The 15,986-nt window shown below is 37.1% G+C and overlaps 1 protein-coding gene and 1 pseudogene across 8 annotated transcripts in view; one reads left to right on the top strand and one right to left on the bottom strand.

Moving 5' to 3' along the window:
- Nucleotides 1-15,986, top strand: part of CWF19L2 (CWF19 like cell cycle control factor 2) — a 172,181-nt gene that overhangs the window by 100,285 nt on the left and 55,910 nt on the right. For all 7 annotated transcript variants that reach the window (XM_078339371.1, XM_035264427.3, XM_035264426.3 and 4 more), the window contains 2 exons: nt 8,234-8,389; nt 11,613-11,693. In XM_078339371.1, the coding sequence (XP_078195497.1) occupies nt 8,234-8,389; nt 11,613-11,693 (237 nt within the window). The remainder of the gene's footprint in view (nt 1-8,233; nt 8,390-11,612; nt 11,694-15,986) is intronic.
- On the bottom strand, nt 8,611-9,167 carry LOC103796000 (small EDRK-rich factor 1 pseudogene; annotated as a pseudogene). The gene has a single exon (XR_013523002.1). The product of XR_013523002.1 is annotated as a small EDRK-rich factor 1 pseudogene (transcript).

The raw sequence follows: 15,986 nt of genomic DNA, 5'->3' as shown, positions 1-15,986 counted from the left end.
AGCTGAATGGGGGAAGAAGGCTGGAGGTGGCAGAGTGGTGAACACTGGATGGACATTACGTAACCTTTCTGATAACATCCCTGTTTTCAGACTGTAAACTCTCAACTGTGTCTGGTTTTCTAGCTCAGATACCTTGTTTTACCTTTTCCAGAGGATAATCCTTTAGTTTTCTGATGACAAGGAGGTGATACGGCATGTTAATAGGCTTTCCTCTAAGTCATCTGTTTTTAGCCACACCTCCACCTCTACTTCCATAAGTACTTGGTGCTACCAGCTCCTGAGCCTTTTGAAGTATCTGCAGTGTAGCATGGGTATCTTTGCTATCCCGGCTAACCTTCTTTCTCCTCCTCAAGGTATTAGCAAACTTTCTAGCATATGAGTCAGCTCTTATAGAGTGATCAGATTTGTTATTCTGTCTTCTCTGATTTCCTTTATTCAAGTATGCCTTTTAAATAATTGTTTTAATTTATTTTTGAGGTGTTACTCTGTGGAGAGAGTAGAGATAAGTGTGTTCTGCTCTGTCTCATAACGTTTACCTTGGGATAACTTGTTAACTTTATATTTAGACGTGTTATATTTTAAAAACTTGACTGAATATTAGCATTAATATTCCAAAATCCATCCTATATAGCATTAATAGTTGTAAGGAGTACTTTAATTTTAATGTCAAAATTATATTTCATATGTGCTTGATTTTTTTTATACTGTGGTGATACAAAAGGACCTGCACCATTCTGCAGTATAGTTTCCTTAAACTGATTATAAGACATTGTAGTCTGGATGCACTGACTAAATGAGGAACGGACAGTTAGGTGAATAATGACAGGTGGGACATGTGGAAAGTAGGGGTTACCCACAGAATGAAGTGCTTTTTACTAGGAATATGGGAATGTTTTGTCATCTCAGTAACGTAGGAACTCTGTATCTCTGTGCAATATGAAATGGTTTTGATTTGTCTTATGATAGGGAGCTACAAATACTAGGAACTCTGTATCTCTGTGCGATATGAAATGGTTTTGATTTGTCTTATGATAGGGAGCTACAAATACTAGGAACTCTGTATCTCTGTGCAATATGAAATGGTTTTGATTTGTCTTATGATAGGGAGCTACAAATACTAGGAACTCTGTATCTCTGTGCAGTATGAAATGGTTTTGATTTGTCTTATGATAGGGAGCTACAAATACTAGGAACTCTGTATCTCTGTGCAGTATGAAATGGTTTTGATTTGTCTTATGATAGGGAGCTACAAATACTTTTTCTGTTGTTTAGTTGCATAACTTTTAAATAATGAATATTTTTATATCGTGTATTTGTTATTGAATATGGAGAACGTCATGCTTTTGGTAGAGTTGATCAAACAAGTTATTTCATTAAACTCCTATTTTTAAATTAAAATCTTTTATGTGTGTGTGTGTCTATACAGAGAGAGAAAAAAGAGAAAGCGAGAAGCACTTAAATGTGTGTGTATTGAAGCTATTAGTGTGAGGTTTATATATTTTATAATACAGAACTATTGTTGCAACACTAATTTAGTATTTTTTCCGTTTTTGCTCATAATTCATAACATTTTGAGGCTGTCTTCTTCACTATTCTCTAGATAAAATCTAGAACACTCATCCAATAATTAAGCCAGAAAGGGGGTGTGAACAAGCGTGCAGTAAGGATGTTTGTGAGGTAATTTTTAGATTATTTAACCTTTTATTGTTGTTGCTATTGCTTTCTATGTACATCTTCTTTAAAAGACTTTGAGTTACAAATATATAGTTCCACTCTGGTAACGATTTTCCTTTTTTCTAGTATATACGGTTATCTTCTCACTCTAGGACCAGATATTGAAATAAGTAACTGTAAAGTTTTTTTAAATAAATAAAAGTTTATAAGCATAGTAACAAGTAACAAAAGAGAGACAATCTGAAAAGCTGTCATAATACCACATTTGTATACTTTCCTATTTGATTCTGTTTTTTAGTCTTTTTGTGTGTGCACATAACACCAGGCAAGTGAAGGTAATGAGGAGTGGAAACCACGTGGGAAGGAGACAAGAGGCCTGCCTCCTCCTCCCAGTCAGGGTGGTGTCAGTGGAGCCTCATGGGAACCTAGAACTCCCCTCTGCTACCCAGCAGCAATTAGTAGCCTCTTCCGTTTTTGAGTGTCAACTGAGGCCAAGTTGGGAACCAGAACTTCTATTCCCATATGGCAGTAATGAGGTAATATCCCTCTTTCTTCTGATGGAGCACTATTAGGAAAAGCCTTAAAAAGCAGAAAATTTAAATAAGATCCAGTGTCTTAATTCTCAAAATGTCCAGATTTCAATTGAAAGTTACTTGTTGTAAAGACAGTCTCAACTTGGATGAAAAAGGTAATTGATAGATACCAACACAAAGATAACAAGATGTTCTAATAATCTGACAGAGATTTTAAAGCAGCCCTTGTAAAAATGCTTCAACAGGTAATTAGGAAAACGCAAACAAGTACTAGAAGGAAAATACAGTTTGAACGACAGTGTATTTCTCACTAGAAACCATGGAGTCCAGAAGGAAGTAGCACATTTCTCAGGTGCTGAAAGAAAGTAACTGTCAAGCAAGAATTTCATTTCTACTGAAAATATCCTTCAGGAATAGGGATCATAATCAAGACATTGTTAGGTGATGGAAAACAAAGGGAAATTGTCATCAGCAGAGATATCCTAAAAGAATAGCTAAAGGAAGTAGTTCTTTAAACAGAAATGATAAAAGAAAAAAAATCCTGGAAAATCAAAAAGGAGGAAAGAAGTTTTGACTAAAGAAGAGGACAAACCAATACGATGACAGAAGCGGAGACTGAAATGATGTAGCCACTAGCCAAGAAATGCTGGCAGCCCCCCGAAACTTTTTTTGAGATGGAGTCTTATTCTGTCACCCAGGCTGGAGTGCAGTGGTGTGATCTTGGCTCACTGCAAGCCCTGCCCCCTGGGTTCAAGCAACTCTTGTGCCTTAGCTTCCTGAGTAGCTGGCACTACAGGCATGCATCACCATGCCTGGCTAATTTTTGTATTTTTAGTAGAGATGGGGTTTCACCATGTTGGCCAGGCTGGTCTTGAACTCCTGACCTCAGTGATCCACCTGCCTTGGCCTCCCAAAGTGCTGGGATTATAGGTATGGGCCACTGCGCCTGGTGTTTGATGTGTTTCCAAGTGTAGGTAGAGAAAGTATTTAAGACAATTATATTCTAAGTCTGGGAGAGTAAAAGGACATAAAGGGAATAAGGTTTCTGTATTTTATTTGCATTGGTAAAATGGCCTTAGTAGACAGTGATTAAATATATATGTATGTATGTGTAATGCCTTTAGAGCAACACTTAGAACCGCTTTAAAAACTATACAAATTGACAGGCTGGAAAACACTACTGATAAATGAAAATGGAATTCTAAAAATGTTCAAGTAACCACAGGAAGGCAGGGGAAAGGAACCAGAAAAACAATAGAGAAAACCAACAGAAAACAAAAAAATAAAAATAGAATATCTCTACTGTATCAATAAGCAGTATAAACATATCAGTTAAAAGATAGTTTGGTAGATGGGATTTTATAACTCAACTATATGCTGTCTCCAAGAACTCACTTCAGATGTAATAATATCACAGGTAGAATAATATAAAAGGATGGAAAAATATCTGTTATGCAGCCATTAATCAAAAGAAAGCAGGAGTGGCTATATTTATGCCAGATAAAGTTGACTTTACAGCAGAGGAAATTGCCAAAGAAGAGAGGGACATTGCATAATGATGGAAGGGCCAATCCACCAAGACGACATAGCAGTCCTAAATGCGTGTGCCCCAACACTGAGGCACAGAATGTGTAAAACCAAAACTGACAGAGCTGAAAGGAGAAGATGACAAATTCATAATTATTGTTAGAGACGTCAGTGCCCCACCCTTCTCAACAGTTGATAGAACAACCAGACTGAAAATCATCAAGGATATAAAAGAACTTAAAAACCCCATTGCACTAGTTTCCTATGGTTTCTGTAACAAATTATCACAGAATTTGTGCTGTAAAATTGTGGAAGTGTGTTTTCTTACTGCCTGGAGGTCAGATTCCAAATGAGTCTTATGGTATGGGTCTAAAATCAAGGTATCAGCTGGACTGGTTGCTCCTGGAGACCCTGGGAGAGAATCTATTCCTTACCTCTCCAGTTTCTGGGGCTGCCAGCATTTCTTGGCTTGGGGCTGCATCATTTCAGTCTCTGCTTCTATCATCATATTGCCTTCTCTTCTTCAGTCAACACTTCCTCTGCCTCCCTCTTATAAGGCAGCTTTTAATTACATTTAAGATATACCCAGGTAATTCAGGATAATCTTCCTATCTCAAGATTCTTAATTATATTTGAAAAGTCTCTTTTGCCAGGTTCTTGAGAACAGGACCCGGATTTCTTTGGGGGGCCATTAGTCAGCCTACTTTAACCATCAGTCAGAAAGATCTAATCAATATTTGTATAAAACATCACTCAACAATATTAGAAAATTTATTTTTCTCTGAGCCTGTATCAAAATAAATTATATCTTGCCACAGAACTAACCTCAAGAAATTTAAAACAATTGAGATCATACAGAGTGCATTCTCTGACCACAGTGGAATCAAACTAGAAATTAATAACAGAAAGATAATAGAAAAATTTTCACATACTTGGAAATTAAATAATACACTTCAGTCAAACTCAAAAAGAAGTTTCAGGGGAAAGTTAAAAAATAATAATCAAATTGAATTACAATAAAGTTAAAAATGTTAAGATTTATGAAGCACAGCTAAGGGAGTACCGAGGGAGAAATTTATAGCACTAAATACTTAAGATAGAAAAGAGGAAAAACCTTCACCTCAAGAACCTAGAAAAAGAAGAGCAGAGTAAATCCAAAGCAAGCAGAATAACAGAAATATAAAGCTAAGAGCAGAAATCAGTGACATTGAGAATAGAAAATTGGTGAAACAATAGCTGGTGTTTTAAAAAAGGTAAATTAACAAACTTCCAGCAAGACCAACAAAGAAAAAAAAAGAGAAAAAACAAGTTAGCAGTATCAGAAAGGCAACAGTATCACAAATTTTTCAGTCATCAAAAGTAACAAGGGAATGATATGAGCAACTCCAAGTAAGTTTGACAACAGACCAGTTCCTTGAATTACAACACACTCAGTATGAAAGAGACAATTTGAACAATCTTTTAACTGATAAAGAAGTAAAGTTCAAAATGGAAAACTTCTAAAAAACCAAATCTCCAAACCCAGATGGTTTCACTGGAGAATTTTATAAGACTTTTAAAGAATTGACACCAATTTTATATCATCTCTTGAGGAAGGAACACTTTCCAGTTCATTTGCATTGGGAGTTGGTATTATGCCGATACCATAAGTTAGTGTTATCCTCATACTGCAAGACAGTTAAATCACATACGGCTCAATATCCCTTGTGAATAGAGCTGTAAAAATTATTAACAAAATGTTAACAAATAGAGTTTGGCAGTAAACTCTATAATAAAAACAATCACGCACTATGTCCAAGTGGGGCTTATACCAAGTATGTAAGAGTGGTTCAATTTTGAGAATAAACCAGTATAATTCACCATGATCGTATCAGTCAATAAGGAAAAAACATTTGATGAAATTCATACGCATTTATGATAAAAACTCTCAGAATCAAAGATTCAAGACTGCTTGAAGGAAGCTTATCTAAAGCTTATTCTCTCCATAAGACACATCACATCACATCACAGCCTGTGCTAATGAACACCAGATGGCACTTCAGTAATGTGCTTAGGGTCCAATTTGAACAGGAAAGTCAACAACAGAAAGCACAAATACGTGGAAATGTGGTACTAAATAGACCCTGAAAAGCACACTTGTTTACATTGAGAACTGAACAACCTAAATGCCCATAAATGATAGATTGGATAAAGAAAATGTGGTGCGTGTGCACCATGGAATACTATGCAGCCATAAAAAGGAATGAGATCATGTCCTTTGCAGGGACATGGATGGAGCTGGAAGCCATTATCCTCAGCAAGTTAATTCCAGAAGAGAAAACCAAATACCACGTGTTCTCACTTATAAATGGGAGCTAAATGTTGAGAACACCTGGATACATGGCACTGGGGAACAAGACACACTGGAGCCTGTCGGTGGGTCGTGGGTGGGAGGAGGGAGAGCATCAGGAAGAATAACTGATGGATGCTAGGCTTAATACCTAGGTAATGGGAGGATCTGTGCAGCAAACCACCATGGCACACTTTGTAACAAACATACACATCCTGCACATGTACCCTTGAACTTAAAGTAAAAGTTGAAGAAAAAACAAAGCCTACCTCAAAAGATTACATGGTTCTATTTAGGTAACGTTGTTGAAATGTCAAAATTAAATCAGGAACACATTAAAGGAGAAGGCAGAAGAAGGGGGAATGGGACTGGGTAGGGTGTGGAATGACTGTGACTATAAGAGTAACAGGAGCTGACCATGGTGGTGTGCCCCTTTAGTCCCAGCTACTCAGGTGGCTAATGGGGGAGGATTGTTTGGGCCTGCGTATGAGGTTGTAGCGTGCTGTGATCGCACCTGTAGATAGCCTGGGCAGCATAGCATAACCACATCTCTAAAAATAAAAGGAGTAGTAGTAAACTGGTAACAGTAGAGATCTTTCTGGATGGTGTTGGAATTGCTCTTAATCTTGACCATGTCAATGTCAGTATCCTGGTTGTGATATTATAGCATAGTTTTATAAGATGTTACCTTCGGGAGAAAGTGAGTAAAGGGTACTCAGATATTTCTGTATTATTTCTTATAAATATACGTGATCCGTAATTACCTCAAAACAAAAATGTTTAAACAAAATATTAAAAAGTTATAAATCAAGCTGATAAATCTAAATAAAATACATTTTATCTTCCTACTTAAATATACTTTCACAACATCTTACAAGGCCAGCTTTAATTTAGAATTCTTAGACACCTTGTTCTTAAACTCCTGACCTCAGGTGACCAATCTGCCTTGGCCTCCCAAAGTGCAAGGATTACTGGCATTAGCCACCGCGCCTATCAGAATTCTTAGACACTTTGAGAGGTTCACAGTAAGACATGGTGGTATGCGCAGAGCTGGGCTCTGGCACCCAGCCTTCAGCCTGCTCCCCTTCTTTTCCTTTTTTTTTTTGAGACGAAGTTTCACTCTTGTTACCCAGGCTGGAGCGCAATGGCGCGATCTCGGCTCACCGCAACCTCCACCTCTGGGTTCAAGCAATTCTTCTGCCTCAGCCTCCCGAGTAGCTGGGACTACAGACGCACGCCACCATGCCCAGCTAATTTTTGTATTTTTAGTAGAAACAGCATTTCACCATGTTGACCAGGATGGTCTCAATCTCTTGACCTTGTGATCCACCCACCTCGGCCTTCCAAAGTGCTGGGATGATAGGCGTGAGCCACCGCGCCCGGCCCCTTATTTTCAATCCCTAGCTCCATCCTGTACTCCAAAGGGTGTCATGTGAATGTATGTGGTCATCCTGGACCACTCAGCTCCATTCAGCCACCCTCTACAAACAGCTGCCCCTTAAGCCTAGGAGTGTGAAATACATACACACACACGCACGCGCTGATTATATGTGTGTGTATCCTTGTATATAGTTGTATAATAATGCTTAGTTCCTTGGGGAGAGAAAACCCTATTACTTTTCAACTTTGTTATATTTGGATTTCATATACTTTATAGGATTGCATTATTTGTGAAAATAGAGGACTACCTGAATATACAAAGTTGTTAGTGATGGGTCAGTAGCCAGGGAACCAAGAAAAGCAGACGCTGTAAGCACAGGAAGACAGTCGGAAGTGGATTCTCTTCGTATTTCTGAGTGTAAGGATGCCCACCTGTGCAGAGTACCTCTTTTGGCTTATGGATGTTTCCCTGTAATTGTTCTGTCAGTTCTGCATATTTTACCACTGAAATTTGATTTTTATCTCTTCTTTCTCTCATTTTATTGAAACTATAATATATATATAATGGGCTTCAGTTTTTTAAAAAATTTTGCTTAAATATGTGAAATTTTATAGATTTAGAAAGTAAAGCAACTGTAACATTACAGAGTTCAGTATTAATGTTTATTTTTCACCTTAAAGGGATTTGTTGTACTTTTAAATTAAGGTTTTCATATTTCAATTCTCCTGAAAATGCTTTATTTGGAATCTCCTATAAGTGTTTTTTTTTTACCTAGTTCTTTTGTTTTAGATGTTCAGAAAATCACTGGTAAAGATGTTTGAAGATAAAGGATTGGACTGCATCTTTTTAGAAACTAATATGAGCTTGAAGAAACAGTATCACATGGTTTATGAATGTATTCCTGTCCCCAAGGAAGTGGGTGATATGGCTCCCATCTATTTTAAGGTATTTATAAGTAGTATTTGCATATATACTTATTTCTCGCTACAGTGCTACTTTACAGATATTGTCTTTATTAATAATGTATTTTTCTCCTATATACTCAGATAAAAATTTTTTTTTTATGACAAAGAATCGTTATTATATGAGAGATCCTATTATTTGACCATATTACCTAATAAATTATATATAAATGTTAACTAATAAAAATCATGTTCACCAATACGCCACATGCATGTAGTGTTTTATTCTTTGAGGACTGTTTCTAAAACACTGCACTAAGTCAAACTGAAAGGTGAAGTTCAAAATAGTTTTTAAAGGATAAGATAAAACATGTTTAATGACAGTCCACTCTACAAAGTCTTGACCTTAGAGCTTATGATGCACCCAGTCGGCAGTAGCACCCAGGCTTTCCAGATAGCCAGTCATCATTTTTCTCCGGTCTGCATAGACTTCTCCTTAGCTGCCTTCTGCTTTTGTTGCATGATCTCAGAGTCCCTCTGCTTTCTCTGAGAGGTAGTCAAGCTATCCTCTTTTCTTTTTCCCTTGCTAATTTCCTGGGGTTTCTTCATATTTTTCTGGTGGGCAAGTTCTCGTCGATTTCTACCTACAAAGTCAAAGTCCTGCTCTTTTCCCATGTGCCATGCCGACCACTGACGGAGCCTGGAAGACAGCGACTCGGAAAACCAACGGCTCCCCGGCAGGCTGGGCTACAGTCACCACTGTCGACCCGGAAAGCTGAGCCCGCGTGGGCCCTCCGCCCGGCGGTGCCTCCGCTCCGCTCAGCCGGCAGCCTACTTAGATAAAAATTTATACAAAGAAATGAAATAGGCCAGGCACAGTGGCTCACTTGGGAGGCCAAGATGAGCGGATCACCTGAGGTCAGGAGTTCAAGACCAGCTTGACCAACGTGATAAAACCCCAACTCCACTAAAAATACAAAAATTAACTGTGTATGATGGCGGGCACCTGTAATCCCAGCTACTTGGGAGGCTGAGGCAGGAAAATCACTTGAACCCGGGAGGTGGAGGTTGCAGTGTACTGCAGTTGCACCACTGCACTCTGGACTGGGCGACAGAGTGAGACCCTGCCTCAAAAAATAAATAAATCAATCAAGCACAAAATATTCTGCTCTATAAATTGCTGTCAGAAGATTTTTGATTTTGACCTTTTTAAAAGCATGCTTATTTAGGAGTACAGATATACTATTAAATGGTAACTTATAATTTCTATTTTAATTTCCTATTTCTCAGATGAAGTCGTTATTTTACTTTGAAATACTTTCAAGTCAAAATTATAGTCAGAACTCTAGAAAACTGACTACTGAAATACACTAGAGCCAAAGATAACAAATAGTACACGTTACAATTGCTGAGGCAAGGTATTGCTGTTTTGGTATTTAATATTTCATGCTTCTTGTAAAAAGAACAAATTCTAACCTTGATATGTGATTTTGGACATATAATGACTAGAGTTCATAACCAACTAAGTATAATTTACAGTATTCAAAGAGCTTTTATAAAATAGCATGTGTTTGATCCTGACCTAAATACGTTGTAATTTATAGACTAATACAGATGTGTAAATGTAGAACCATATATGAAACAGTAACAAGTCCAGAGATAAAGGAAGACAATGTTTTGTGATCTGGTATAAGAAGATTGCATGTGAAACGTTTAGGCAGCATGGGATGACAAAATGTATTAATATGAACTGTAAGTTCCAGTAAAGAATTGTGAAATCTGTTAAGATTTATGAATTGGTAAAATTCTACTTTCTCTCTGGCAATTTTTAACGACAATTTGATTACTTGATATGAAGAATTATGCTATTAAGGTATAACAGAATAAGCCAGATAATCCCAAAGACCCATGCCAGTCCTGTGTTAACCAAACTTGGTTGAAAAGAGATTATTATACCTTTTTTCAGTGTGCTTAATTTTGTACTTCCTCAATACAGTCCTAGATGATTGTGACTAGAGTCATTTGAGGAATATAACCTAACATAGAGCAGCCACTTTTGCTCATAAGGGTTAACAAAAATGTCATCTCTTAGAATGGTGTATCACTTTACTACACTAAACCTTTTTTTTTTTTTTGAGCCGGAGTTTCGCTCTTGCTACGCAGGCTGGAGTGCAATGGTGCAATCTCGGCTCACCGCAACCTCCGCCTCCTGGGTTCAGGCAATTCTCCTCCCTCAGCCTCCTGAGTAGCTGTACACTAAACCTTTTATGTGATCATTGAAGCTGCTTTTGTATTGAATGTGCTATATTACAGTGTCAAGCCACGCAAGTTATACCTTTTAAGTAGGGAATAGCACTGTATCTTTTCTATTTAAAGTGAACTTATTAGAGTGTTATTTTACCTTTAAAATCTGCTTCATTAGTAACAGTACTGTAAAAACATGAAGCTACTTTATATTCATCACTCTGGCTTTTACATATTTCTTTAGCATAAATAGTAGTTACATTGCTTAGCATAAAAACTATTATTCTATTTCTATGTATTTTCTCCCTGCATTTAAAAAAATTCTTATTTTTTAAATTACAAATTGACAGATTATAGTTGTATAAATTCTGACATCAAAAACATAAAACGTGTGTGGGGTAAATAAAATCGTTGAGTTGCATACAATCAAAGTTAAGTTGCTATCCGCTTGAAATAGACTTATGCTTTCTGCATTTTAAAAACATAGGCTTTGTGTTCTAGAGCACATTTTTTTCCTGTATTTTTACTTTGTCATTATATGGGCAGAAATCGTGCACGTCTTTGGTTCCAGAAAACATGTAACTTACTCTGTTACTTTTTGGAAGAACAGTACAACTAAATGAACTTATTTAGTAATCTCTCTGACTGCAGCAAGATTACTGCATAGAGATTACTAAGGTTCACAAATGATGTTCCATATTAAATTGAACTTTATGAACACAAATTATGTTTCATATTACATTGGTTGGTCTTATTAAGGATTGTCATGTAAAGTTGAGCTCAAGTTAGTACAACAGTTAAGAATGAGTAAAATAATATCATGTTTGGCTAACGATAGGATTTTAAAAATGTAAGACGTTCATATTTTAAATAACTAAAATTAAAGCCTTAATCAGTTCAGAATAATGGCCTCCTATGTCTAATATACCCCATAATTAATTCACTGCATTACTTGTTATAAGCTGTCTGCTTTTTATTGACTTACATGTTCTCTTTTCACTTAATAAATGACTGTATTTTAGAAAGCCATAATGGAATCTGATGAAGAATGGTCCATGAACAAGAAGTTGATAGATCTCTCTTTAAAAGATATCAGAAAGTCTGTAAGTATCAATTTTTTTTTTTTATGGTAAAAGAAATTATCCCAGTGCTCAGCATCTTTATTCATTTCTACATCTTAGTTGAGAAAGAGATCACTGGTTGAAGGCAAAATAACCAGTTCCACAAATGAAGAAGTTATTTTTATCCTACCTGGTCTAGAAAATGCTAATTTCTTTGTAGAGCGTTTCTATTTGTTCACGTGAATGTTTCTCCCTGACCTTTGGTCTTCTGCCACTGTAGTCCTTATAATTGGCTATGACAGCTGTTAGTCTGCCGTAAGCACTCCTATGGTAAGCTTCTCAGCCCCTGTGGAACAAGTAGTGAGAAGGGCCTTCTTGGAATATATTGTTCTGTAATTATACTGAGAGAAAAATGTTCCTAGAGGTTCTATTTTGAATTGGGAACTCATTTTCTTTTCCTTGTACAGAGGTTCACTATTATGTTCCTGTAAAACTGTAAAATAGCAGCTGAGTTAGATTGTGGATTTTTCTTGAGACTTGCTTAATCACACTTCGTAGTTTAATCTTTATTTGCAGATCAACTTTTATGTACAGGTTACATGTAAGTTGAGTGTGTCTGGTAATGATTCCTTTTTCTTTTCTAGAAATACAAATTAAATGGAATAGAGATTTTAATAGAATGTGGTTCCTTTTTGTTTTTCTACTGAAAAAGAAGTTGGGCTGGGCACGGTGGCTCAAGCCTGTAATCCTAGCACTTTGGGAGGCCGAGGTGGATGGATCACGAGGCCAACAGATTGAGACCATCTTGGTCAACATGGTGAAACCCCGTCTCTACTAAAAATACAAAAAAAATTAGCTGGGCATGGTGGCGCGTGCCTGTAATCCCAGCTGCTCAGGAGGCTGAGGCAGGAGAATTGCCTGAACCCAGGAGGCGGAGGTTGGGGTGAGCCGAGATCGCGCCATTTGCACTCCAGCCTGGGTAACGAGAGTGAAACTCCGTCTCAAAAAAAAAAAAGAAAAAGAAAAAGAAGTTGATGCTACAGAAATTTATCGTGTGCCTGTTATTTACCAGGCACTCTTCAGGATGCTTTTTGTACATAGTGGGAAAAAACAGAAAGATTCCAGACTTGATGGAATCTAGTGCTGGGGTTGGCAACTCAAGCCCTGCATGCTAAACCCGGTCTTCTGCCTGTTTGTGTAAATGCACTTTTATTGGAACACAGCCACGCTCATTTGCTTAGGTGTGCTCATAAGCATATGTTCTGCTTTCATGGTACAAGGACACATTTAAGTTGTCTCCACCAAGAACGTATGACCTGCAAAGCCTAAAGTATTTTATTGTGTGGTCGTTTTCAGAAAAGATTTGCCAGTCCCTGTTCTGTTAGATGTCGCTAGAATACTTATTCCTTCTTTTGGGAAGCCAGACTCCTGTTAACTGTCACGTAACTAGTAGGATTCCTTGTCACACTTACTAGGTTCCAATCAAAAGGCTCCGTCTTATTACACTATTCAAGATACATAGTGCTATTTCAGAGGTAAAACACTATCTACAATCATCTTCTCTTCTCTGCTGATGAATTGGGCCAGACAACACGTTAAAAAACAAAATAGAACAAAACCAAACAAACCCACTCAATGTACTGTTTACTTCTCTCCTTTATGTGCTTATAGAAAAAGGCATTTAATATACATACATCTTTTGTGCTAGGTGTTTCACTTCTCATGTTATAATTTCTCATGCTGTTAAGTATTCTTTCAGAACACAATTTTAATGAAAATGTTTCAAAGGAAAAACATTTTGATGTATTAGTGCCCATTTTCTATAATGTATATACATTTTCTTACTGGCGAACCGTCTAGTACCTTATTATTTGTTTCTTTTGTAAAAGCTCAAGTGCCTGAATTAAGTAGCCAGGAGGTCTTAATATTTTAACTTAACATTATGAAAAATAAGAAATACAGATCCTGTAAAATGGCAATTGTATACTCAACTTTAAAGCATTTCAAAGACAGCGACAATTGCTTTTATTAAGGCATCTCATGGTATCGTATCTGAGACTAGCTGTGGGTCACGGTCGATGAAGGACGAGCCAGGTGACCTCTTGAGATCCCTTTTTTTTGAGACAGTCTTGCTTTGTCGCACAGGCTGTGGTACAGTGGTGTGATCCTGGCTCACTGCAGCCTCCATCCCCCAGGTTCAGGTGATTCTCCTGCCTCAGTCTTCTGAGTAGCTGGGATTACAGGTGTGCACCACCACGCCCAGCTGAGTTTTGTATTTTTAGTAGAGATAGGCTTTCACCATGTTGGTCAGACTGGTCTTGAAATCTTGACCTTGTGATTGGCCTATGTTGGCTTCCCCAAGTGCTGGGATTACAGGTATGAGCCACTGCGCCCAGCTCCTTTTAGATTTAAGATTTTATAATTATGTGGATGGAATTAAGAATGGGAAGAGTACATAAGTGTAAGAATAATTCCAAAGAAGTTTTAGTTAATAAATGTTCCATTATGTTTTCAAAAATTAATAAAAGTATTTTTAAACATGAAGTGAATGATACTGAGTTACTTTAACATTATTATGATTTCTGAAAGAACCTTATTATACTTCTTTTTAACAGCTTTATGTCCTTCATAATTTCATACAGTATTTTGCCTGCATCATTGAGGGTGGGGTGTTTTTTTTTTTTCACTATGTAAATTCTTGGCTTATAATAGAGATTCACGTATATGTAATACATTCTGACTTTTTAAAATTTATATCTTTCTATGCTGTATGAAGGTAAACTTCTCTTTTTCCACCCATTTGGTTCATTTTCTCTGGCCCATTTGCTTTCTTTTCAGTGTAATGTGAAGTTCATGGAAATAAACAGGAAAAACAGATCTGAGTGTTCGTTGCAGAGGAATTACATGATAATAAGTAACTGTCAAGAAAAGCTGTCTTTCACAAGGCTCTTTTAGTGATATTGCATGAGAATTCTTTCTGAACTTTAAAAAATTGTATTTTAAGTTTAATTTTGTGGTAACTATGGAAATCGAAGAAACATCCAACATTTAGAGACTGATATTATAAATTAAGGAAAGCACTTCTCACGAAAATGTGGGTTTACCAGAGGCCTTCAAACTCAAGAAGTGAACAACCCAAATACTTCTTCTATTTTCCTACCATAAATTAACAGTTTGCTTTAATTCTGTCGGTGCCTTTAAAGAGTGGTATGAGAGTTTCAAATGCATTTTCTCTGACTGGCCAGTGCAGGGAAAAGAAAGTGGTAAATGTACCTACGCTTTGACTTTGCAGCGCCTGCTGACTAGCAACTCTTCTAGCAAGCAGCAATTTGTACCCTTTGCTTCCTGCAGGGAGAGAATAGGGAAGCTGTGACAGCAGTTGCATTTTGTGGAAAGTAGCGATGTGTTCATTGTGCCATCTTGGCAAATATGCCATAGTTTGTTGAGCCTTGGCATGTATAGCGGTTTCCTATTGCTGCTCTATGAAATTACCTCAAACATCTTGGCCTAAAACACCACAGATTTATCTTAAAAATCTGATGATCACAAGTATAAATTGGGTTTCTTAGGGCTAAAATCAAGGTGTCAGCAGGCCTGCATTCCTTCCGGCAGCTCTAGAAAGAATCTGTTCCTTTGCCCTTTCTAGCTGTTAGAAGCCACCTGCATTCCATGGCTTATGGCCCCTTTGTTCATCTTCAAAGCCAAGAGTGTAGTATCTTCCATCTTTCTCTCACTCTGACCCTCCTATCTCTCTCTTAATAGTGTCTTTATGATTACATTGGGCCAATCTGGATTAGCCAGGATAATCCCCTCATTTCAAGATGCTTAATCACATCTGCAAAGTCCCTTTTGTCATGTAAGGCAGCATATTCATGGCAAATTGGGGACTAGGGCATTCATGTTTCTCATGCGACTCAGAGATGTTAATTAACTTGTCTGAAATACACTTATGAGAATCAGAGTTGCAGCTGGAGCCTTGTCTGTCTCTTTTACTTTATTTTTTCCTAATAGTCAAGGTCATACATAATTATTATATTTAAAAATGCAGAAATATAGAAAGAAAAATTAAAGCCACAAATCGTAACCCATTTGTCTGTATTTAATGTTATACACTGTTTTGTAAACAGATTTTTACTTTTACTTTTTAAATAACAGGAACTTTTTATAAGCCTTAATTTTAGTTGCCTTATAATATTTCAAGGTGACCGCTTTCCACTATACCATACTGTGACCTTCCACAGTGTGCCTTTTTAAGGACACAATGCACAATTTGTATAGTTAAGTAGGATCCTGTGGTTCAGTGCCAAATAAGTAAAGTAAGTATGTTTAACTGTA

The sequence above is a fragment of the Callithrix jacchus genome, chromosome 10 (genome assembly GCF_049354715.1).
Source record: "Callithrix jacchus isolate 240 chromosome 10, calJac240_pri, whole genome shotgun sequence".
Lineage (NCBI taxonomy): Eukaryota > Metazoa > Chordata > Mammalia > Primates > Cebidae > Callithrix > Callithrix jacchus.
This window is presented reverse-complemented; position numbering and strand designations above follow the sequence as displayed.